Source organism: Protomyctophum bolini (assembly GCF_963924005.1).
Source record: "Protomyctophum bolini genome assembly, chromosome: 5".
Lineage (NCBI taxonomy): Eukaryota > Metazoa > Chordata > Actinopteri > Myctophiformes > Myctophidae > Protomyctophum > Protomyctophum bolini.
Genome location: NC_137866.1, coordinates 9,571,863 through 9,598,024, shown reverse-complemented (window position 1 = coordinate 9,598,024; position 26,162 = coordinate 9,571,863). Strand labels below are relative to the sequence as shown.

The following is a 26,162-nucleotide window of genomic DNA, read 5'->3' as shown; positions in this document are numbered from 1 at the left end:
ATTTACAATCATTTAACTCTTGAGAGCATAAAATGAAAGCAAATGGACCCATAAGGGTCCATTTTGTTTCATTTTGCACTCTCAAGAGTTAAAGATCTACATAAGGGTCCATTTGGTTACCAACTCTCCATCATTTCGCTGGGGACCACCTGGAACCCCCTCAAGGACCACTGGTGGTCCCCGGACCAGTGGTTGAGAACCACTGTCCTACACGTTCAGCACCTGGATGCCTGCAGGGACCACCCAATAATGGAGGCTCCTTTGTTGAGAAGTCCCCTGTAACATTAACTATTGTCAGGCGAAAACGCTAGGATTGGTTGAATACACTGATGAGAATTGAACACTCGTGTGAATCCTGGGATAACTTCTGGGAAGGGGTGTGTGTGTGTGTGTGTGTGTGTGTGTGTGTGTGTGTGTGTGTGTGTGTGTGTGCGCGCGCGCGTGCGTGTGCGTGTGTATATACTTTGTTATCATTTACAATACAAACAAGAAAATAAATAGCAGATTGGATAATCACAAAGTCATGAAAGCTGCACTATGAAACTTTCCTCTTCTATCCCGGATTTGAACCTGGTTTCCGGTTACCATCGAGTTAATAGCTTACTTGGGGGATAAAATTAATCTTGGACATCAGGTCAAAATTCGTGTCAGATCCTGTGACGCGATCTAAATGTCTCAATATAAGAACAGGGACAAAATACCCCTACGTTTATTTAATTAAAAAGGTTAGATAGTGCCGCTTTAGTGAATAGAAGAAAAGGAATCCTCTGACAGTAAGTGTTGGGTTAAATTAACACAATGTTACTGTGTAGGTGCTGAGCGAGGTCATGATTGGTTCAGTCGCTGAACCCTGCAGGGCCATGTGGTCTATCTGTTTCTTTGTCTTTGCATTGTCTGTGTCCATTCCAGCCTCATCTGTCTTCATAACACATCAGACTGTCTGCATAGCTCATATGGTACCCCTCATTCTCTGCTCTGCTCTGCTCTGCTCTTCTCTTCTCACCTGGTTCTGGGGGTCAGTGTTTTAGTTTTTTTTTTAGCAGTTCAGCATTTTCATTCTCCCCTCCCCCATGATTGCATTGCACTCTGGGCTTGTGGCAGACTGACATAATAATTATCAAAGTCTTTACTGAGCTGCGTACTTGGTATGCGTGGCCCAGTTTGTCCCTTAAGGCTTCCTTTCATCATGCCAAACTTATAACTGGAGCACTTCGGCACAGTCGTAAATTGAGAAATCTGCAGCGGAACATAACGGCAACGTGCAAACTGTTGTCGATGCAGGTTTATTTCTTGACGCTATGGCAAGAATGGCACATCAACTTCCATAGGCCATTAGCACCTGTGAGTGCTGAGTTGTCACTTAAATAACACAGTAAGTCAACTCGCTCCACTAAAGTGGCTGTTCCCTTATGCTCGTTAAAGGCGCTATCTTGATAGATCTTCCCTGGCGAAAAAAGAGAAAAACAAAACCTACGTTCAAAGGCTACAATCTTCCTTCTCATGTACTTTTTTAAGAAAACGTATTCACACCCTGGTGATGAGACTAGGCATCTCAGCGATGACAGACGTGGCCCTAGTTTTGAAAGAGATTGCATCGTGTGTGTTTGCTGTCAGTGGGTATGTACAGTATGTGTAGTTGTGAACTGTATATTTGTGTGCGATTATTGGTTGGTAGAAATTGGTTGGTAGAAATACTGTAGTACAGTGGTTCTCAGCCAGTGGTCCTTGAGGGGGTTCCATGTGATGTGGTCCCCAGCTACATGATGGAGACTTGATAACCAAATGGACCCCTTATAGATCTTTAACTCTAACATGAAAGCAAATGGACGGCTACATTTATAGACCCCTCTATTTGGCTTCATTTTTATTTACATTCTCAAGAGTTAAATTACTAAGTAACTAACAAGAAATCTACACAATTAGAGAATGTAGAAGAATTGTTATTTTGATCAACATTTGCCTGTTGTCTCTCCTATGGTACAAACATCAATATAGCATGGAATAGTGGGCTAAATCTTATCAAACAACAACAATATCCTTTAGTCTTCGAGGATAAATCTAATTGATTAGATTATAATTGAATATAGTGGGCCTTCCCTTGACATGAACAAGGTTGAAAAGCACTGCTGTGGTAGACAGTCTCTGCTACCACTGCATCAGTCTTTGTGAATGGCGTGGACACCCCAGTATTATAGCCCTGCTGCACTGGTCTCTCCTCCCTCGCCTGCTTTTCTCTATTGCTCCATTTGTTTATGCTGGAGTGACTGTGTGTCAGCAGGTTGTCAATACCGTCTGTAAGGGACTCTAATGAATAGGCCTGTTATTGGACTTGTGGGAGGGCAACCTATTGTCTGTGTGTGGCCTATCGGTGTGTGTGTGTGTGTGTGTGTGTGTGTGTGTGTGCGTATGTGTGTGGAGCACTGCAGAATGCAGGTAGGTGTCTCTTCTACCTCTCTCCTCACTGCAGTGTGCTCTCTTTCGCTCTCTCTCTCTCTCTCTCTCTCTATCTCTCTCTCTCTCTCTCTACTTGGTAAAGACCAGCATGGCCGTAGGCCATGTCACTGCCGTTTCACTTTGTGACTTGCACTACCTTGGCAGTGCCTTCCATGGTCCCGGAAACACGGAATGCACGGAATGTAAAACCATAAGCCCACGTACTGCACATTCGAACGCTTGAACGAAATGTACGGCTCTGAGAGCTACAGTGCATCACTGCATCAGGCAGTGCCTGGCACCTGCTACTGCCTGCCATCAGTCCAATACTGTTGCTCTGTGAAGCGCGGAGCTGCACCTGTGCGTGATTATGGTGTCACATTAGTGCATTCACCACCAGGACAGCTTGGCTGGCTGGCTGGCTGGCTGGCTGGCTGGCTGGCTGGCTGGTGGGCTACGTACTGAGGCTCCTAGGGGCAGAGGACACCTGGAAACCGGCGCCTGGAAACTATGCATGCTTCAACAGTCACTCTGATCACAAAGTGGAAAGAAAAGGACAGATTATCACTCGCACGCTGCAGCTCTGGAGCGTTTGCATTGGGTCTCTATTATGCACACATCAAAAAATGCCGTTGTACATACAAGCTCACAACGCGCCGGGGATGCGGCGCGTTGCGAGCTTGTAGATTGGTTTATTTTATGGTTTGAGACGTAAAAAAAAAGAAAAGTGCTTTGAAAACTGTATATTTTTGGACATGCCCAAAATTGGGATGCCAGGGTGATAGTGGGTACTGTATTGATTGTGTTAAAATGTGTCTATATATTATTACAGGGGCGTTCTGTCAAACAAACAGAAAGAACAATCATATGCACAAAGACGTAGATTCTGCTGTCTGTCGTAACTAATTTATCTATAGGTAATGAAAGCCGAGTCTTCACCGCGATCATATGTATTGTTAAATATAAATACACTACACCACACACAGTATGCAGTGACAATACATGCAGTATGCATCTTGCGCGCGCGCACACACACACACACACACACACACACACACACACACACACACACACACAGAGTATGTGTGACCATACAGTACACATCACAAACCATCTACTAATTATTACAGACTGTGGTGATAATCTCTCTTGCAGAAGCAATTACACTGGAGCTCTGCAGGATGCGGCTCTGATGTATTAACCCATTTAGACCACGGAAAGCCTATACCTTATTATTAGGCTTATACCCTTAATCCGGGAAAGCATCCGTGTCATTTTTTTGGTCAAGGACGCCTACATTTATATAGATTTGCCCGTGGACGCCCATCTGAAAAAAAGAGGAACATATTTGCGATGTTGAATTAGTTTAAAAATAGCTACGTACGTTCGCTGTTAGCTTGTACATCTGCTATTTTTGTATAATCTTTTTGAATACAAATATCTAGTTTTTCCAGAAAACGTGGGTTAGAATTTAGAAGGCCTTTTTTAAATCGGCCACGTGTCGAAATGGGTTAAGGGTGAAATCTCCTTTTAGTGCATGTGGTTCTTCTCAACCTTTTTCTGGACCACGGCAGCCTCTGTGTTAAGTGGTGGGATGGGTGGTCCTCTGTGTTAAGTGGTCGTATGGGTGGTCCCCGGCCCACTGTGTGGTTAAGAACCTCTGTGTTAAGTGGTGGGATGGGTGGTCCCCGGCCCACTGTGTGGTTGAGAACCACTGCTTTAGTGGTTGGATGGGTGGTCCCCGGCCCACTGTGTGGTTGAGAACCACTGCTTTAGTGGTTGGATGGGTGGTCCCTGGCCCACTGTGTGGTTGAGAACCACTGCTTTAGTGGTTGGATGGGTGGTCCCCGGCCCACTGTGTGGTTGAGAACCACTGCTTTAGTGGTTGGATGGGTGGTCCCAGGCCCACTGTGTGGTTGAGAACCACTGCTTTAGTGGTTGGATGGGTGGTCCCCGGCCCACTGTGTGGTTGAGAACCACTGCTTTAGTGGAGAAATATAATTCCGTAGGAAATAGGAATTAACAGGCGAGCACAATGACACAGTGTTACGTGACTCTGAGAGGCACTGCTGCCTGTGTTTGCACACATTAGCATCAGTATTGATATTGTTAATGAATCTCCGGCTCTCAAAATATAGACTGGAGGCAAACGTTGGAATTTCGTTTTGTGGTGTATATTTTCTTTTTATATGTGCCCGAGGGGTATGTCCCCCAAAATATACATCCGTTCAACTGCGGTACACTTTTGGCCGGGTTCTTTTGGATATACAGATTGTTTTAAATTGCATTTCACAAGGTTTGAATCCAACGTTCATTTAATTTATTACGTACGTGCTTTGAAGAATGTTGCTCATATAATACTACTCCAATTGGATTAGAGAAGGGACATTGATTGATGCAGGAGTAACGGATAAACCAACTTATTCTTTGAATAATCTCTATTATCGCCTTCTATCATATGTACAAAGTACAAAAAAACTAAAAAAAAGCTTTAACCCATTCTGAACGGGAACCCATTCTGGTGTTAGCATCATGTTAATGCTTTAGCTATTGAAAAATAGCAGATCTACAAGCTCATAGCGCGCCACCGAGTGGCGCGCTACGAGCTTGTAGGTCTGCTATTTTTGAAAAATCGAAGAGCGACTGACATTTTTTTAATCTGATCTCAGGTCAGAATGGGTTAATCAGACCAGTGTGTGTCCAGTGGAAACCTCGCATGAATCTGATCTCAGGTCAGAATGGGTTAATGAGCCCAAATTGGTCCATTGAGCATCTAATGTGACAGTTTAGAGATGGTGCGTGAAGGTGCCCCGAATAACAATTTCCCCAAACAGCAGCTGAGCCTGAAAAGGTTGAGAAAAGATTGCGTTCGGGAGTGATAGATGTTGCATTAATCATGCTCACTCTATTTCTGTGCACTCAGAGTGGGTGGTGGGAGAGAGAGAGAGAGGGAGAGACGGAGAGACGGAGGGGGGTGAGGCGATAAAATTGAGTGAAAAGCATCTTCATGAATGAGAATTAGTTCTATCCATGGCTCGGGGGGGTGGGGGGTGGGGGGGGCGGTAGTGGGTTGTGTTGGCGGGGGAGGAAATTCCTGTGAGTGCCGTTGAGATAGGGTTTCACACAAAGAAGGAAAGAGAAATCAATTCTCCTTGAGACGCAGCAGCAAGGTCACCGCAGCATGGGGGGCATGGCGAGAGAGGAGGAGGAGGAGGAGGCGGAAGTTGCTGATGAAGGCACTGAAGAGGTGAGGAAAAGAGGGATCGCGTGCAGGGTGTGTGGGGGGGGGGGGGATTGAGCGAACACCAAAAGGATAGAGGCAGAGAGTAAACGAGCATCGAGCGAGGTGAGAAAGACTGGATGTGGGCATCATGATGAGAGGTTGACAGATGATTCCTAACAACACCAACTGGCACAGATCCCACAGTCTCCCTGTGTATTCCAGGCTCATGCCAGGTGCAGGAGGGCATGTGAATGGTGTCTCCGACCCGCTGCCTTAACCAGCCGGCCCTCCGTCAGATATACAGCCTCTTGCAGCCGTGCCTGACCTTGCCTGGCCTTGCCTCAAGCCTGGCTCATTCTTTGCCCTGCCACGGCATCCCACACCGACAATAAACCTCTACAAGCTAAGTGTCACATCGCGACGTGTGACCGGCTTGTAGATCGTCTATTTTCCCCGCTGCGTGGGACACCCACAGTATGAATTAGGCATCATCTGATTCTCCGAGAGGACATCTTTCCCTGACCTCACGTCTCGTGTGACCGCCACAGGGTCAGTAGCACGTGGGCCCAAAGAATTGCACGAGCTTTCGCGTCTCCCAAGAGGCCTCGAGCTACAGCTTTTAATCCCTAATGTTATATGCACAGCCCAAAAATAGCCTAACACTTTCACCCTTTCTACTGCGCCTGCATCACCCCTCCCAGGCTAAAGGCGGCGATTCCAATTTATTTTAATGGGGTGTGTATAATGGCCTCTGAGATGCAGGAAGCCTTGGTGATAAAAAATAAAAATAAAATAAATACAGGTTGGGCTCAGACCTGCCACGAGTGGCTCCGTGCCCAGTGACAGCTACAGTATAGTGTGGTATTGGCTATTGGAGAGTTTCAGATCAGGTTTAGGATGAGAGCCGGGAGGAGGTGGCTGGCTCGCTACTAGCCAGGTACTGTATTGTATAGCGGTATACTGGCTCTGCGTGGCATGGGGGCTCTCAGCGCAACGAAGGGCGTCTGGTATGCACACCTGTCTCCACAATGCCTGTTTCCTGAATAACCAACCCTTCAAAGAGCAAGGAGGAGAGAGGGGGTGTTCTGCCAGAACCTGTACCATAGCCCTGCCTGTGCCTTGGGGGAGCGGGGGAGGGAGACGAGCAGAGGAAGTGGGTTGGGTGTGGGTTAGACTGAGGGCTGTCAGGAACACACGGGCGGTGTGGTATCTGGGGTGAGCCATGCTCACCTTTACCTTGTAGATGGGGTTAGCTGCATGCAACATTCCTTGGAATGTAGCCTATAGTCACACACACGCACGCACGCACGCACGCACACACACACGCCTGGCCGCCCATAAGCTGTCCTCGCACTGTGAATACATGGCGCAAGGATTTAGTATAGGACAATGCTCTCTTTTGTTTAGCGTACTGTACATGAAGCTTGTATTGTACATTTGCGGATGAAATACTTCCCGCTGTCAGTTTGCCCCCCCCCGATATGGGAACCCATTTGGTTCAAAAAACCAAATTCTAAATCTGTCTTGAGGGATTAATTCCTCGCCTAATGCAAAGGAGAACGTGCGTGTTCGACACGGCTCTCGGCTCCTGTTAGGAACTGCAGTGTCTCTGTTGTGTTAATGTGGTTCAAAACAGCCCAGATGAAATGGAACAAATTAGGGAGTCCAAGTGGAAAGGTTGGAAAACCGCTGTTTAACATAAAATTTGCATAGTCAGAATCGGCACAATTGTTCCGATGAGACAGAGATAACAGCATAAACATCAGCTCGCTCGCATTGCTCTCTTCAGATCTGAATAATATTAGTTACGTTTGTTTTGTTATGATCCTGTTTCTATAATTGTTTTTGTGATGATTTGTGGCTTGACAGTGTGCCAGAGCGCAGGGTGCTGCATGGTTATGCCTGATTTATGCTTCAGAACATGCAACAAAAATGCTGTGTCTTCAACTGAACAAATCCTCCTTTTAGTAACAATTCTTGTTAAGCTACACTTGCATTGACACACCAAGGCATACATCTGACTTTAGAGGTGGGAACCTTGTATGTCCTTGTACCTTCCTTCTTTGTTGTTATTTTAAAAAGACATACTTTTGAAATAGTGAAAATGGCCGATACAAGCTTGTTGATCGGCTATTTTCGCTGCTTTTAGAACTAGGGCATTAATTCACGGGAGAAAAACGTAAAAAGTTGAAATGCGAGGTTTTAGCCCGACAGGTGGTCGTTGTGTGAGACTATTGTTTTCCTATACGTGCACCTGCAAGGGCTTGTATAAATGTGAGGGATTGTATTTACAGTAGCACCGAGGAGGTTCTTTTTTGTCTGTGTGCGGGGCCAATAATCACTGCCACAAATCTTCATTAGAGGATTAGCGAGCAGGGAGACAGCCTGTGTTCTTTTACCTTTAGTGGAGGCCCGGCATGCGGCGGCGGCTCGGAGCGGCGGCTAGGAGCCTCGCCGGCTTCTCCCCTTCCTGTCTGCTCTTTTCTCTAAACCTGCGAATGAGGCAGCAGCTTAGGTGGAAATCTCACACAGGATGGAACACACACTCACGAATAAAAACACACACACACACACACGCACACGCACACGCACACGCACGCACACACGCACGCACGCACGCACGCACGCACGCACGCACGCACGCACGCACGCACATGCTGGTACACTGTCTCTCTCTCTCTCTCTAAAACACATTCATATCCAAATGTACATCATATACAGAGTGTCAGAATGTTCCCTTGAGGTGCATCAGCAGCCTAGTGGGCACATCTTCTCGACAAATTAAGGTCACAGCGGGGGGGAACCAAGCCAACGAACGACAGCACAGTCTGCCAAGGTGTGTGTGTGTGTGTGTGTGTGTGTGTGTGTGTGTGTGTGTGTGTGTGTGTGAGAGAGAGAGCTACTCTGTCACATACAGTCTCTCTCTCTCTCTCTCACACACACACACACACACACACACACACACACACACACACACACACACACACACACACACACACACACAGTACGTGTTTTGTTTTGTCTTTCCTGACCTCTAAAGAGCCGCATGGCTCCAGAGAGACCCATTGTCACATACGGCTCCCATCGCATGCACTCAAAGGAAAACTGACCCTCGTTGCACAATTTGACAGGATGAAAGGTGTCATTCCCTTTTCTCTGTGAGTTAGGCTAGAGAAAACGGGAGTGATGAATGTGCTTTTTGAAGGTTCTTTGTGCGAGCCTGCAGGCTCTGTGATATCTTTTGATGAACACTTCCAGGATTAGATTACCCCTCCTCGCACCAACTGGGAGAGCTCCGTGACTCATCTAAAGGCTTGTTGTTGGCCCATCAATGCTGTTACGAAACTTCAGATACCTGGAGGATTCTTTTCACACACGTATATTTATTTTTCTCCAGTTTTTCTCCTTTTTTTGGTAGCTTAACCCAGTGGTTTCTTAAAGTGGGGTCTGGGGATCCCCAGAGGTCCTCGAGGGAGTTCCAGGAGGTCCCATAGCTAAATTATAGTTTGTAACTAAATGGACCCTTATGGGTCTGTAACTACAAATGGACCGGTTCCATTTGTCCTTTTAGTTCCATTTGTACACTCTCAGAGTAAACTTTCCATTGATTTTACAATATAAATTGAGGGTTCCAGAGATAGAAATGCCATTAAATGGGCCTAATGCATGTCAAACTGGGGGTCCTTGAAATTTAACGGGTTGAGAATCACTGCTAGAGCCATAAAAACCTTCTCTTATGGGGGTCCCAGGCATATCTCTTCAAATGGGGGCCCACAGGGCTGATTAGTGTCAATTTGGGGGTCCTTGACATGAAAAAGTTTGGGAACCACTGGTTTAACCACTATAACCACTAAAAAAAAAACAGCAAACCCGCAAAAATAGCAGCCGGTCGTCTATTTTCAGCATAGATATTTAATATAGTGCAAGAACAGAAAGGTTACTATAGTATAGAGCCCTGAGGGACTACGGTCAAACCAAGTATAGGGTTAGTACAATGGCTGCATCACATGCAATCTTAGACAAATAGTACTCAAAACCGAATACCAAAACAGTCGCTGCAAAACACAGTCATGCCGGGCGCAAACCACCCACCTACCTTCTGGTATTCCTAAACATAACCTCAGTAAACTATGAATGACTGAATAGCTTATTTTATTATTTTTTCAATGAGGCATTACAAGAATATATTTTTCTTTTAACATGATCGAAAAGGTATGAAGCTTGCAGCTAAAACTACCGGTATGCCTAAACTTAAACTTATTCACAATTTACAATTTACAATTTAGGCATTTAGCAGACGCTCTTAATCCAGAGCGACTTACATTAAGCAAGAACAAAAGCATGGGAATACATCACATAAAGACATTTATCATGAAACATGCGTAGCTAAGAAAGTAACAGTGGAATATCTATAATGAAACTATACATATAAGCTATACATCTATACTACTATGCTACACATATGTACTATGACGTGCTATGACTACTAGAATTGCTATCTAAGGGGGTGGGGTAAGTGCTATGGGCCATGATGGAGTCTGAAAAGGTGGGTTTTCAGACTACGGCGGAAGATTGGGAGTGATGCTGCAGTTCTGACTGCAATGGGAAGTGCATTCCACAGTTTTGGAGCCAGAAGGGAGAAGAGTTTGGGACCTAACATAACCTCAGTGAAACGGTGACAAAACCTAACCCTATTCCTAACCTAACCTCAGTGAAACGGTGCCTAACCCTGAACCTATTCCTAACCTTAACCTCAGTGAAACGGTGCCAAAACCTAACCCTATTCCTAACCTTAACCTCAGTAAAACCATGCCTAACCCTGAACCTATTCCTAACCTAACCTCAGTAAAACCATGCCTAACCCTGAACCTATTTCTAATCCTATCCCCTAGTAAAACAAATACAAGAATACAAGAACCTCCCCGACGTGTGGTCGGCAGAAAAGAAAATGGGGGCGAGCGTGATTTGGGGTGAGTCTTTTGGTTACACTCAAACCAACCAGTACTTTATATTACTACTCAAGTACTGTTGAACATTGCTCTGTCAAATGTGTTACCTGAGTACTGGAGTACATGCTTTTAAAGAAGTATAGAAGTATTGTGTTACCGGAGTACTGGAGTATATGCTTTTAAAGAAGTATAGAAGTATTCTACCTGAGTACTGGAGTACATGCTTTTAAAGAAGTATAGAAGTATTCTACCTGAGTACTGGAGTACATGCTTTTAAAGAAGTATAGAAGTATTCTACCTGAGTACTGGAGTATATGTTTTTAAAGAAGTATAGAAGTATTGTATTACCTGAGTACTGGAGTACATGTTTTTAAAGAAGTATAGAAGTATTGTATTACCTGAGTACTGGAGTACATGTTTTTAAAGAAGTATAGAAGTATTGTATTACCTGAGTACTGGAGTACATGTTTTTAAAGAAGTATAGAAGTATTGTATTACCTGAGTACTGGAGTACATGCTTTTAAAGAAGTATAGAAGTATTGTATTACCTGAGTACTGGAGTACATGCTTTTAAAGAAGTATAGAAGTATTGTATTACCTGAGTACTGGAGTACATGCTTTTAAAGAAGTATAGAAGTATTGTATTACCTGAGTACTGGAGTACATGCTTTTAATGAAGTATAGAAGTATTGTATTACCTGAGTACTGGAGTACATGCTTTTAATGAAGTATAGAAGTATTGTATTACCTGAGTACTGGAGTACATGTTTTTAAAGAAGTATAGAAGTATTGTATTACCTGAGTACTGGAGTACATGCTTTTAAAGAAGTATAGAAGTATTCTACCTGAGTACTGGAGTATATGTTTTTAAAGAAGTATAGAAGTATTGTATTACCTGAGTACTGGAGTACATGTTTTTAAAGAAGTATAGAAGTATTGTATTACCTGAGTACTGGAGTACATGTTTTTAAAGAAGTATAGAAGTATTGTATTACCTGAGTACTGGAGTACATGTTTTTAAAGAAGTATAGAAGTATTGTATTACCTGAGTACTGGAGTACATGCTTTTAAAGAAGTATAGAAGTATTGTATTACCTGAGTACTGGAGTACATGCTTTTAAAGAAGTATAGAAGTATTGTATTACCTGAGTACTGGAGTACATGCTTTTAATGAAGTATAGAAGTATTGTATTACCTGAGTACTGGAGTACATGCTTTTAATGAAGTATAGAAGTATTGTATTACCTGAGTACTGGAGTACATGCTTTTAAAGAAGTATAGAAGTATTGTATTACCTGAGTACTGGAGTACATGTTTTTAAAGAAGTATAGAAGTATTGTATTACCTGAGTACTGGAGTACATGTTTTTAAAGAAGTATAGAAGTATTGTATTACCTGAGTACTGGAGTACATGTTTTTAAAGAAGTATAGAAGTATTGTATTACCTGAGTACTGGAGTACATGCTTTTAAAGAAGTATAGAAGTATTGTATTACCTGAGTACTGGAGTACATGTTTTTAAAGAAGTATAGAAGTATTCTACCTGAGTACTGGAGTACATGCTTTTAATGAAGTATAGAAGTATTCTACCTGAGTACTGGAGTACATGCTTTTAAAGAAGTATAGAAGTATTGTATTACCTGAGTACTGGAGTACATGCTTTTAATGAAGTATAGAAGTATTGTATTACCTGAGTACTGGAGTACATGTTTTTAAAGAAGTATAGAAGTATTGTATTACCTGAGTACTGGAGTACATGCTTTTAAAGAAGTATAGAAGTATTGTATTACCTGAGTACTGGAGTACATGTTTTTAAAGAAGTATAGAAGTATTGTATTACCTGAGTACTGGAGTACATGCTTTTAAAGAAGTATAGAAGTATTGTATTACCTGAGTACTGGAGTACATGCTTTTAAAGAAGTATAGAAGTATTGTATTACCTGAGTACTGGAGTACATGTTTTTAAAGAAGTATAGAAGTATTGTATTACCTGAGTACTGGAGTACATGCTTTTAAAGAAGTATAGAAGTATTGTATTACCTGAGTACTGGAGTACATGCTTTTAAAGAAGTATAGAAGTATTGTATTACCTGAGTACTGGAGTACATGTTTTTAAAGAAGTATAGAAGTATTGTATTACCTGAGTACTGGAGTACATGCTTTTAAAGAAGTATAGAAGTATTGTATTACCTGAGTACTGGAGTACATGCTTTTAAAGAAGTATAGAAGTATTGTATTACCTGAGTACTGGAGTACATGTTTTTAAAGAAGTATAGAAGTATTGTATTACCTGAGTACTGGAGTACATGTTTTTAAAGAAGTATAGAAGTATTGTATTACCTGAGTACTGGAGTACATGCTTTTAAAGAAGTATAGAAGTATTGTATTACCTGAGTACTGGAGTACATGCTTTTAAAGAAGTATAGAAGTATTGTATTACCTGAGTACTGGAGTACATGCTTTTAAAGAAGTATAGAAGTATTGTATTACCTGAGTACTGGAGTACATGCTTTTAAAGAAGTATAGAAGTATTGTATTACCTGAGTACTGGAGTACATGCTTTTAATGAAGTATAGAAGTATTGTATTACCTGAGTACTGGAGTACATGCTTTTAAAGAAGTATAGAAGTATTGTATTACCTGAGTACTGGAGTACATGTTTTTAAAGAAGTATAGAAGTATTGTATTACCTGAGTACTGGAGTACATGCTTTTAAAGAAGTATAGAAGTATTGTATTACCTGAGTACTGGAGTACATGTTTTTAAAGAAGTATAGAAGTATTGTATTACCTGAGTACTGGAGTACATGTTTTTAAAGAAGTATAGAAGTATTGTATTACCTGAGTACTGGAGTACATGTTTTTAAAGAAGTATAGAAGTATTGTATTACCTGAGTACTGGAGTACATGCTTTTAAAGAAGTATAGAAGTATTGTATTACCTGAGTACTGGAGTACATGCTTTTAAAGAAGTATAGAAGTATTGTATTACCTGAGTACTGGAGTACATGCTTTTAAAGAAGTATAGAAGTATTGTATTACCTGAGTACTGGAGTACATGTTTTTAAAGAAGTATAGAAGTATTGTATTACCTGAGTACTGGAGTACATGCTTTTAAAGAAGTATAGAAGTATTCTACCTGAGTACTGGAGTACATGCTTTTAAAGAAGTATAGAAGTATTGTATTACCTGAGTACTGGAGTACATGCTTTTAAAGAAGTATAGAAGTATTGTATTACCTGAGTACTGGAGTACATGCTTTTAATGAAGTATAGAAGTATTGTATTACCTGAGTACTGGAGTACATGCTTTTAAAGAAGTATAGAAGTATTGTATTACCTGAGTACTGGAGTACATGTTTTTAAAGAAGTATAGAAGTATTGTATTACCTGAGTACTGGAGTACATGCTTTTAAAGAAGTATAGAAGTATTGTATTACCTGAGTACTGGAGTACATGTTTTTAAAGAAGTATAGAAGTATTGTATTACCTGAGTACTGGAGTACATGCTTTTAAAGAAGTATAGAAGTATTGTATTACCTGAGTACTGGAGTACATGCTTTTAATGAAGTATAGAAGTATTGTATTACCTGAGTACTGGAGTACATGTTTTTAAAGAAGTATAGAAGTATTGTATTACCTGAGTACTGGAGTACATGCTTTTAATGAAGTATAGAAGTATTGTATTACCTGAGTACTGGAGTACATGCTTTTAATGAAGTATAGAAGTATTGTATTACCTGAGTACTGGAGTACATGCTTTTAATGAAGTATAGAAGTATTGTATTACCTGAGTACTGGAGTACATGTTTTTAAAGAAGTATAGAAGTATTGTATTACCTGAGTACTGGAGTACATGTTTTTAAAGAAGTATAGAAGTATTGTATTACCTGAGTACTGGAGTACATGCTTTTAAAGAAGTATAGAAGTATTGTATTACCTGAGTACTGGAGTACATGCTTTTAAAGAAGTATAGAAGTATTGTATTACCTGAGTACTGGAGTACATGCTTTTAAAGAAGTATAGAAGTATTGTATTACCTGAGTACTGGAGTACATGTTTTTAAAGAAGTATAGAAGTATTGTATTACCTGAGTACTGGAGTACATGCTTTTAAAGAAGTATAGAAGTATTGTATTACCTGAGTACTGGAGTACATGCTTTTAAAGAAGTATAGAAGTATTGTATTACCTGAGTACTGGAGTACATGTTTTTAAAGAAGTATAGAAGTATTGTATTACCTGAGTACTGGAGTACATGCTTTTAAAGAAGTATAGAAGTATTGTATTACCTGAGTACTGGAGTACATGCTTTTAAAGAAGTATAGAAGTATTGTATTACCTGAGTACTGGAGTACATGTTTTTAAAGAAGTATAGAAGTATTGTATTACCTGAGTACTGGAGTACATGCTTTTAATGAAGTATAGAAGTATTGTATTACCTGAGTACTGGAGTACATGTTTTTAAAGAAGTATAGAAGTATTGTATTACCTGAGTACTGGAGTACATGCTTTTAAAGAAGTATAGAAGTATTGTATTACCTGAGTACTGGAGTACATGTTTTTAATGAAGTATAGAAGTATTGTATTACCTGAGTACTGGAGTACATGCTTTTAATGAAGTATAGAAGTATTGTATTACCTGAGTACTGGAGTACATGCTTTTAATGAAGTATAGAAGTATTGTATTACCTGAGTACTGGAGTACATGTTTTTAAAGAAGTATAGAAGTATTGTATTACCTGAGTACTGGAGTACATGCTTTTAAAGAAGTATAGAAGTATTGTATTACCTGAGTACTGGAGTACATGCTTTTAAAGAAGTATAGAAGTATTGTATTACCTGAGTACTGGAGTACATGCTTTTAAAGAAGTATAGAAGTATTGTATTACCTGAGTACTGGAGTACATGTTTTTAAAGAAGTATAGAAGTATTGTATTACCTGAGTACTGGAGTACATGTTTTTAAAGAAGTATAGAAGTATTGTATTACCTGAGTACTGGAGTACATGCTTTTAAAGAAGTATAGAAGTATTGTATTACCTGAGTACTGGAGTACATGCTTTTAAAGAAGTATAGAAGTATTGTATTACCTGAGTACTGGAGTACATGTTTTTAAAGAAGTATAGAAGTATTGTATTACCTGAGTACTGGAGTACATGTTTTTAAAGAAGTATAGAAGTATTGTATTACCTGAGTACTGGAGTACATGTTTTTAAAGAAGTATAGAAGTATTGTATTACCTGAGTACTGGAGTACATGTTTTTAAAGAAGTATAGAAGTATTGTATTACCTGAGTACTGGAGTACATGTTTTTAAAGAAGTATAGAAGTATTGTATTACCTGAGTACTGGAGTACATGCTTTTAAAGAAGTATAGAAGTATTGTATTACCTGAGTACTGGAGTACATGCTTTTAAAGAAGTATAGAAGTATTGTATTACCTGAGTACTGGAGTACATGCTTTTAAAGAAGTATAGAAGTATTGTATTACCTGAGTACTGGAGTACATGTTTTTAAAGAAGTATAGAAGTATTGTATTACCTGAGTACTGGAGTACATGCTTTTAATGAAGTATAGAAGTATTGTATTACCTGAGTACTGGAGTACATGCTTTTAAAGAAGTATAGAAGTATTGTATTACCTGAGTACTGGAGTACATGCTTTTAATGAAGTATAGAAGTATTGTATTACCTGAGTACTGGAGTACATGCTTTTAAAGAAGTATAGAAGTATTGTATTACCTGAGTACTGGAGTACATGTTTTTAAAGAAGTATAGAAGTATTGTATTACCTGAGTACTGGAGTACATGCTTTTAATGAAGTATAGAAGTATTGTATTACCTGAGTACTGGAGTACATGCTTTTAAAGAAGTATAGAAGTATTGTATTACCTGAGTACTGGAGTACATGTTTTTAAAGAAGTATAGAAGTATTGTATTACCTGAGTACTGGAGTACATGCTTTTAATGAAGTATAGAAGTATTGTATTACCTGAGTACTGGAGTACATGTTTTTAAAGAAGTATAGAAGTATTGTATTACCTGAGTACTGGAGTACATGTTTTTAAAGAAGTATAGAAGTATTGTATTACCTGAGTACTGGAGTACATGCTTTTAAAGAAGTATAGAAGTATTGTATTACCTGAGTACTGGAGTACATGTTTTTAAAGAAGTATAGAAGTATTGTATTACCTGAGTACTGGAGTACATGCTTTTAAAGAAGTATAGAAGTATTGTATTACCTGAGTACTGGAGTACATGCTTTTAAAGAAGTATAGAAGTATTGTATTACCTGAGTACTGGAGTACATGCTTTTAAAGAAGTATAGAAGTATTGTATTACCTGAGTACTGGAGTACATGCTTTTAAAGAAGTATAGAAGTATTGTATTACCTGAGTACTGGAGTACATGTTTTTAAAGAAGTATAGAAGTATTGTATTACCTGAGTACTGGAGTACATGTTTTTAAAGAAGTATAGAAGTATTGTATTACCTGAGTACTGGAGTACATGTTTTTAAAGAAGTATAGAAGTATTGTATTACCTGAGTACTGGAGTACATGCTTTTAAAGAAGTATAGAAGTATTGTATTACCTGAGTACTGGAGTACATGCTTTTAAAGAAGTATAGAAGTATTGTATTACCTGAGTACTGGAGTACATGCTTTTAAAGAAGTATAGAAGTATTGTATTACCTGAGTACTGGAGTACATGTTTTTAAAGAAGTATAGAAGTATTGTATTACCTGAGTACTGGAGTACATGTTTTTAAAGAAGTATAGAAGTATTGTATTACCTGAGTACTGGAGTACATGCTTTTAAAGAAGTATAGAAGTATTGTATTACCTGAGTACTGGAGTACATGCTTTTAAAGAAGTATAGAAGTATTCAAAGTATTTCATTTAACATCATTGTATTAAAAATGTAATTAACCACATTTTCGTAGTGGAGTGAAGTCATATGTATCCCCAAAAAAACCAAATCATACGTATACCCCCCCCCCAAAAAAATATTTTACTGTACTTAAACTGTATTTAATACTGTACAGTATTAAATAAATCTCCTTTGCTATACCGTCCATGGCAACTCAGCTTGAGATATAGTTCCATGCTCATTGAAGTGTCTGTTTTTCACACAAACGGGGGTAGCAGTTAAGTATGAAACCTTGCGTTTTTGACACTTACCCACAATCCCCACCCACAATCCGTCACTCTGTCACGTCACCTATAACTCAAATCCTCGTCGCTCACCCCAGGCAAGCCAGGTGGATGCGTGCACACGCCGATCTGCCCCAGCAGTACGACCTTCACACTCTCACGGAGGAGACTGCCGACGAGAGTTCGGAACAGGCCCGAAAATTAAGGCCCGGCCCTACCTGGGCCCTCATCAAACCCTGTACATTCAATACACTGCCCCCGCTGCCACGACCTGTTCTGACATTCCATATCTTCATCTGACTGCTTCACACCCTGGCCTGTACACTCAACATACGCTCCATAAATGGTAGTGCACGTGCACATCGCTTCTCGCCCTCAGGCGTCTTGGTAAATAATGTGTCTCGAGCCTATGATCATAGGTTTGTTACGACCACAACCCTCGCTGAAAATAATTTCACTTGAAAGGCTGCTACTTTTGGTGAGCGACACGGTTTGACGATTGTACGAAAAATCAAATCAGGGTTCCAACCATCTCCATGCCTGTGCGTGTGTGTGTGTGTGTGTGTGTGTGTGTGTGTGTGTGTGTGTGTGTGTGTGTGTGCGTTTGGGGGAAGGTGTATTCAATCTGACACACATTACATTACATGTCATGCTGCTGCCCCAGTCCACTCTCTCTTCCACACAATCTTCTTTATTCCCATCAGTGGATTGTTTACGCCCTTCTTCCTTTACTGATGTATCTCGTCTTTCTCCCCATCATTCTCACGCACGCTCGCACACAGTGATGCATGGGTCAGGGTACTAAGCACACAGTGATGCATGGGTCAGGGTAAGACACACAGTGATGCATGGGTCAGGGTACTAAGCACACAGTGATGCATGGGTCAGGGTACTAAGCACACAGTGATGCATGGGTCAGGGTACTAAGCACACAGTGATGCATGGGTCAGGGTACTAAGCACACAGTGATGCATGGGTCAGGATAAGACATACAGTGATGCATGGGTCAGGGTAAGACACACAGTGATGCATGGGTCAGGGTAAGACATACAGTGATGCATGGGTCAGGGTACTAAGCACACAGTGATGCATGGGTCGCCGCCTCGACTAGGAGACGGCTCTGCTGTAAGCCTGTAGTGGATCGACTAGGAGAAGGCTCTGCTGTAAGCCTGTAGCGGATCGACTAGGAGAAGGCTCTGCTGTAAGCCTGTAGCAGATCGACTAGGAGACGGCTCTGCTGTAAGCCTGTAGCAGATCGACTAGGAGACGGCTCTGCTGTAAGCCTGTAGCGGATCGACTAGGAGACGGCTCTGCTGTAAGCCTGTAGTGGATCGACTAGGAGACGGCTCTGCTGTAAGCCTGTAGCGGATCGACTAGGAGAAGGCTCTGCTGTAAGCCTGTAGCGGATCGACTAGGAGAAGGCTCTGCTGTAAGCCTGTAGCGGATCGACTAGGAGAAGGCTCTGCTGTAAGCCTGTAGCAGATCGACTAGGAGACGGCTCTGCTGTAAGCCTGTAGCAGATCGACTAGGAGACGGCTCTGCTGTAAGCCTGTAGTGGATCGACTAGGAGAAGGCTCTGCTGTAAGCCTGTAGCGGATCGACTAGGAGAAGGCTCTGCTGTAAGCCTGTAGCGGATCCCCATGGGTCCAGCTTGCAGTCGGAGACAACCCCCCAGCCCCACCCCCACTCGCTACCCCCTCCCCTCCTCCTCCTACTCCTCCCCCCTTCCCCCCATCACCACCAGCAGCCGCAGACCTCCCCTCAAGGACAGTATCGTATTCTGCCTGAGTGTGCACGTCTGTGTAATCCATAGCTGCAGGCAGGCAGGCAGCAGGGTGACCTTCACAGCGGCTGTAGCCTCACAGGAGGCTGCGACACTGGGCACACGCACGCACGGTCGCACGGGGACCAACCAGGACAGGCCGCAGTGCAATGCATATACTGTCCTGGATGATGACGGTTATTATTACACTTTCATGTTAACACAATATTATTAACACGCTCGGCATGCTCCATGATCGTGTTCTCTCATCCATCAGTCACCGACGGGCAATTTCCAAATGATATGTATGATCTCTTGTCAGGCTACATGTAATTCAAATCATTCAGTTTAAATTCACTGTCTTTCATGCCTCTAAAATACTAAATAGTAATAATGGATTCCGCTCTGTACACATCACGGCAGATCATTTCTCTGTAAATTACCTACAATCTTTTAGAGAAATATATACTCAAATTTCAATCAAAAATAATTGTTGCTTTTTCAGCGGAAAGGCTTTATGTTTGATTTATGTGTTCAGAGTGCAACGGTGACACGAAACTTCAGCATTAATCAGGCTGCACGATGGCAAGAAAAGTTATCTCCGGTTTGCATTAGTAGTCTGAATAAAAGCCATTGAATTCTCGTTAGCTATTCCTTCCTGCCATATTTTGGTAGTGCCACCAGATCGGTTTTGCCGTTTCATCTGAGAATTCCCGCTGACCCAGTAAATGTATAGTCGGCGGCGACTGTGAGTGACTGACTGGACTTTTGTGGACACGTGTTCCCGGTGGCGAGATGACGGAGGCAAATAAGTTCCCTCGCTCATGAATGATGCATGTCCCCACCGGCTCCGAGAGAGAGACAGAGAGAGAGAGAGAGAGAGAGAGGGAGCTGAGCCTGGTGACAGCTGAGGTGCTGTGTGTGCATGGTGCAGAACAAGGTTAGCTTCTTCTTCATATGGTGCCAACCAGCTCTCTCTCTCTCTGTACCCTCCACCCCTCCCTTCTCTCTCTCTGTCTTTCTAACTCGGTATAATTCACCCTCTAACTCTCTCACACGTGCCAGTAGCTCTCAGTGGGGCTGTTATCCTCTGCCGTGCTCCCTTGAGCCCATACAGCAATGTAGTGACCTTAAAAATGGCCTTCTCTAATGCTGCCTCTTTCCCTCTCTCTCATCCTTCATCGCTCTCTCTCTCTGTCCCTCTCTCTTGTTCTCCTTTCATATCCTTCCCTCCTCTCTCTCTCTCGGCCTCTGTCACTGATTCCCTCTCTCTCCTCTCTCTAGCATCTCCCTCTAACACAGCCCCTCCATTTTCGTCAGAAACAATCACTGTATTTTCCGTTTCACTGCCCTGCGCTGCCGCAGTCTGTGACTCTCATAGCTGCGTGGCGAGAAAGGAAGAGAGAGAGAGAGAGAGAGAGAGAGAGAGAGAGAGAGGGTGACAAGAAGAGAGGCTTAGGAGGAGAAGAGGAAAGAGAGATAGAAAGAGCGAGATGAGTAGGCGGTGAGAGAGATGGAGAAGGAAAGGAGGATGAGGGGAGAGGGAGAGGAGGAGGAGAGGAGAGGGAGAGGAGGAGGAGAGGGATGAAGAGAGGGAGAGGAGGAAGAGGAGAGGAGATGAGGGTGGGATGTGCGGCAGGAACAGGAAGAGCCACATAATGGTTAGCCACTATCGCCACCGCAGCATCACATCTGTGTGTGTGTGTGTGTGTGTGTGTGTGTGTGTGTGTGTGTGTGTGTGTGTGTGTGTGTGTGTCTGAGCTCATGCACCCAGGCATTCCATTACAGCACCTTCCTCACCCCGCCTGTACACCTGCGTGCACCGTGGCCACATGCGCACACATCACCAGAACACACACACACACACACACACACACACACACACACACACACACACACGCACGGATATATAATATCACAACACTGGCCTTGTGGGAGCTATGCCACCGCTTTTGAAATACGCCCCACAATGCTTATGTCCATCATGCAGTATATGCCCAAATTCACCATTAAATATGCAGCACACAGATAACAGATAACTTGTCTGCTCTGCATGAGCCGGTGGTGGTCAGATTTGGAAGTCCACTCCCTGGCGAAGTACAACCCGCAGCCTTTGATGTGCGCACGTCATTTTGGCAAACTGCAAACACTCACACAAATATGTCTGGGCAGTGGGAGCAGGCTAGGGAGAGAATAGACTGAAGCTTCTGTTTGTCTCCTCTGGCTGTTTGGACTGGACTGCAGCAGATATACACGTTACAGTACAAAGAGATCCGCCAGCTGGTGCCTACACGGCAGACACACACACAGGTGTGCACAGCAATTGTGCGCGCACGCGTCTTAAAAACAAATTAGATTGTAGTTATCATACACACAAATATTATCAAGTGCGTACCCACACACACACACACACACACACACACACACACACACACACACACACACACACACACACACACACACACACAATGAGTTGCATATTTATATACATATGTCAGCATTGGCCTGAGGGTTCCCATCAATATTCATTGAATCAGAAATTGCGACCTGTCCTATTTGCTGGGTCCTCAGTCTACAACGAGGGAAGAGGGTGTTATACGTGGAGGATAATTGCCCGTGATAAACTACTTTTTGCAGACAGGGCCTCATTGATTTGGACAGAGGCTTTGCGTAAGCGAATGCAACAGTGATAGATCTCAACACTTATCACTAACGTGCACAACGCCGATCTGAATAAAACATTGGGGCGAGGGAACGATATTGTCGCCGTGTGTGTGTGTGTGTGTGTGTGTGTGTGTGCGTGTGTGTGTGCGAGGGGTGGGGGGGTGGCATTAAGTCTTTAGATTAGCAGCGAGCCGCTGAAGCAGTCGGCTCACTGGCGCACGGCGCGCGTGCAGACAGCCCTGCACCTGCACTCAAACAAACACATCAATCCGACCAGCACTGCACTGTAGTGTGCATGTCAACATGCAGACGATTAACACGCTAATCCCCCGCCCGGCAACACGCAACGACCACAGAGCAGATCATTAGATTCAGACGAACCCTGGCGAATCATACTAGGCAGCAAACAAACAACAAGCATGTTTGCTGTGTTCTCATTGGACGTTCAGATGGTCATACTGTTGCCAGTGCGTTGGGTGGAAAGTAGCCTGCTGTAACTATACAGCCTGTAACTGTTTTACAGATTGACTTACTTAAAGCTGCTAGAAGCAATAATGTCACATTTTTAATGACCTTTTCTTTTTTGTTTGGTATTCGGAGAGCCAGCAATGGGTAATGACAAAGCTTCTAGGGACATCTTTGAATGCAGATTGTGGCCCCTAGCTAGATGTGTCAGATTGTGGCCCCTAGCTAGATGTGTCACAGAGACTCATATTTTTGGGGGAGCGGTTTTACTCATTACTGGCTGTCTGAATAATAATTTAAAAAAAAAAGGTCATTACAATTTTGACATGTTATTGCTTATAGCAGCTTTAAGTTACGTTTAGATAATACACAACATACATTAACCACACACTACTGTAGCCAATCTACAAGATCGGTTTAAAAAAAAAAAAGATTTTCATTTTGTACAAGTATATTTTGATGTCGTTACTTTTGTACATTTTGAATGCAGGACTGTCACAGTATTTCTACATTTTGGTATTACCAAATACCACAACAAAATGAACAAATTGGTTACCCAAAATTAGTTTTTGAAATGTTCCACTACATGAAAGTATCCAGAAATACAGTACAAATACTCAAGTAAAATGAGTTAGTTAGTTACTGTCCACCCCTCCACATTGCACACAGCACTCGCAAACACGCATCAAATCCCAGCTGTTAAGTCCGGGAACCATTCGAGAGCACTTCAGCTGTAATGCCCATGCAAATGAGTTGAGCGGGTGAGAGATTTCATGGTGCATTATAGTGCAGCGCAGGCTAGCATGGAGGGTGGAGAAAAGGGTTACGCTGCATTGGTATGGGTGTCCCACAATCATCATGAGGTTAATGTTATTCTGAGAGGGTATACAAAATGTGTGTGTGTGTGTGTGTGTGTGTGTGTGTGTGTGTGTGTGTGTGTGTGTGTGTGTGTGTGTGTGTGTGTGTGGTGTGCGTGGTACATTGTGGCGCAGCTGCTCAGCAGTTTCTGGCACAGGGACGACGGGGGCCCTTCAATTAGCACCTATTAATTCATCATCACCGATGGATGGATGAGGCACATGCAAGCAGAAGGGTGGGCCGGTGGGATGGGTGGACAGTTAGCCCACCTTCAGAGAGACTCTGTAAGGGGAGGGGGATTCACTCTGTCACAGAGCTTATTACTTGATACATTATATATATATGGATGTATGGGGTTTGTTATGGTTATGTCTGAGTCATAGTGACATGCCTATATATGGGCGTATGGGGTTTGTTATGGTTATGTCTGAGTCATAGTGACATGCCTATATATATGGATGTATGGGGTTTGTTATGGTTATGTCTGAGTCATAGTGACATGCCTATATATATGGATGTATGGGGTTTGTTATGGTTATGTCTGAGTCATAGTGACATGGATGTATGGGGTTTGTTATGGTTATGTCTGAGTCATAGTGACATGCCTATATATGGGCGTATGGGGTTTGTTATGGTTATGTCCATTTGGTTTCATGTAGAAGAATTGTTATTTTGATCAAGGTTTGTCTGTAATCTCTCCTATAAGGGTAAAGGTTTGTCTGTTATCTCTCCTATAAGGGTAAAGGTTTGTCTGTAATCTCTCCTATAATGGTAAAGGTTTGTCTGTAATCTCTCCTATAAGGGTAAAGGTTTGTCTGTTATCTCTCCTATAAGGGTAAAGGTTTGTCTGTAATCTCTCCTATAAGGGTAAAGGTTTGTCTGTAATCTCTCCTATAAGGGTAAAGGTTTGTCTGTAATCTCTCCTATAAGGGTAAAGGTTTGTCTGTAATCTCTCCTATAAGGGTAAAGGTTTGTCTGTAATCTCTCCTATAAGGGTAAAGGTTTGTCTGTTATCTCTCCTATAAGGGTAAAGGTTTGTCTGTAATCTCTCCTATAAGGGTAAAGGTTTGTCTGTAATCTCTCCTATAAGGGTAAAGGTTTGTCTGTAATCTCTCCTATAAGGGTAAAGGTTTGTCTGTAATCTCTCCTATAAGGGTAAAGGTTTGTCTGTTATCTCTCCTATAAGGGTAAAGGTTTGTCTGTTATCTCTCCTATAAGGGTAAAGGTTTGTCTGTAATCTCTCCTATAAGGGTAAAGGTTTGTCTGTTATCTCTCCTATAAGGGTAAAGGTTTGTCTGTTATCTCTCCTATAAGGGTAAAGGTTTGTCTGTTATCTCTCCTATAAGGGTAAAGGTTTGTCTGTAATCTCTCCTATAAGGGTAAAGGTTTGTCTGTAATCTCTCCTATAAGGGTAAAGGTTTGTCTGTAATCTCTCCTATAAGGGTAAAGGTTTGTCTGTAATCTCTCCTATAAGGGTAAAGGTTTGTCTGTAATCTCTCCTATAAGGGTAAAGGTTTGTCTGTAATCTCTCCTATAAGGGTAAAGGTTTGTCTGTAATCTCTCCTATAAGGGTAAAGGTTTGTCTGTTATCTCTCCTATAAGGGTAAAGGTTTGTCTGTAATCTCTCCTATAAGGGTAAAGGTTTGTCTGTTATCTCTCCTATAAGGGTAAAGGTTTGTCTGTAATCTCTCCTATAAGGGTAAAGGTTTGTCTGTTATCTCTCCTATAAGGGTAAAGGTTTGTCTGTTATCTCTCCTATAAGGGTAAAGGTTTGTCTGTTATCTCTCCTATAAGGGTAAAGGTTTGTCTGTAATCTCTCCTATAAGGGTAAAGGTTTGTCTGTAATCTCTCCTATAAGGGTAAAGGTTTGTCTGTTATCTCTCCTATAAGGGTAAAGGTTTGTCTGTTATCTCTCCTATAAGGGTAAAGGTTTGTCTGTAATCTCTCCTATAAGGGTAAAGGTTTGTCTGTAATCTCTCCTATAAGGGTAAAGGTTTGTCTGTTATCTCTCCTATAAGGGTAAAGGTTTGTCTGTTATCTCTCCTATAAGGGTAAAGGTTTGTCTGTAATCTCTCCTATAAGGGTAAAGGTTTGTCTGTAATCTCTCCTATAAGGGTAAAGGTTTGTCTGTAATCTCTCCTATAAGGGTAAAGGTTTGTCTGTAATCTCTCCTATAAGGGTAAAGGTTTGTCTGTAATCTCTCCTATAAGGGTAAAGGTTTGTCTGTAATCTCTCCTATAAGGGTAAAGGTTTGTCTGTAATCTCTCCTATAAGGGTAAAGGTTTGTCTGTAATCTCTCCTATAAGGGTAAAGGTTTGTCTGTAATCTCTCCTATAAGGGTAAAGGTTTGTCTGTAATCTCTCCTATAAGGGTAAAGGTTTGTCTGTAATCTCTCCTATAAGGGTAAAGGTTTGTCTGTAATCTCTCCTATAAGGGTAAAGGTTTGTCTGTAATCTCTCCTATAAGGGTAAAGGTTTGTCTGTAATCTCTCCTATAAGGGTAAAGGTTTGTCTGTAATCTCTCCTATAAGGGTAAAGGTTTGTCTGTAATCTCTCCTATAAGGGTAAAGGTTTGTCTGTAATCTCTCCTATAAGGGTAAAGGTTTGTCTGTAATCTCTCCTATAAGGGTAAAGGTTTGTCTGTTATCTCTCCTATAAGGGT

At 41.9% G+C, this 26,162-nt stretch overlaps 1 protein-coding gene across 2 annotated transcripts in view; it reads left to right on the top strand.

Moving 5' to 3' along the window:
* Window positions 1–26,162, top strand: part of znf385a (zinc finger protein 385A) — a 116,285-nt gene that overhangs the window by 3,998 nt on the left and 86,125 nt on the right. Inside the window, exon 2 of one of the 2 annotated variants that reach the window (XM_080764781.1) lies at window positions 10,549–10,626. The exons of the other annotated variant lie outside the window; for it this stretch is intronic. Within the exon in view, the coding sequence (XP_080620907.1) occupies window positions 10,549–10,626 (78 nt within the window). The remainder of the gene's footprint in view (window positions 1–10,548; window positions 10,627–26,162) is intronic. 2 annotated transcript variants of the gene reach the window in all.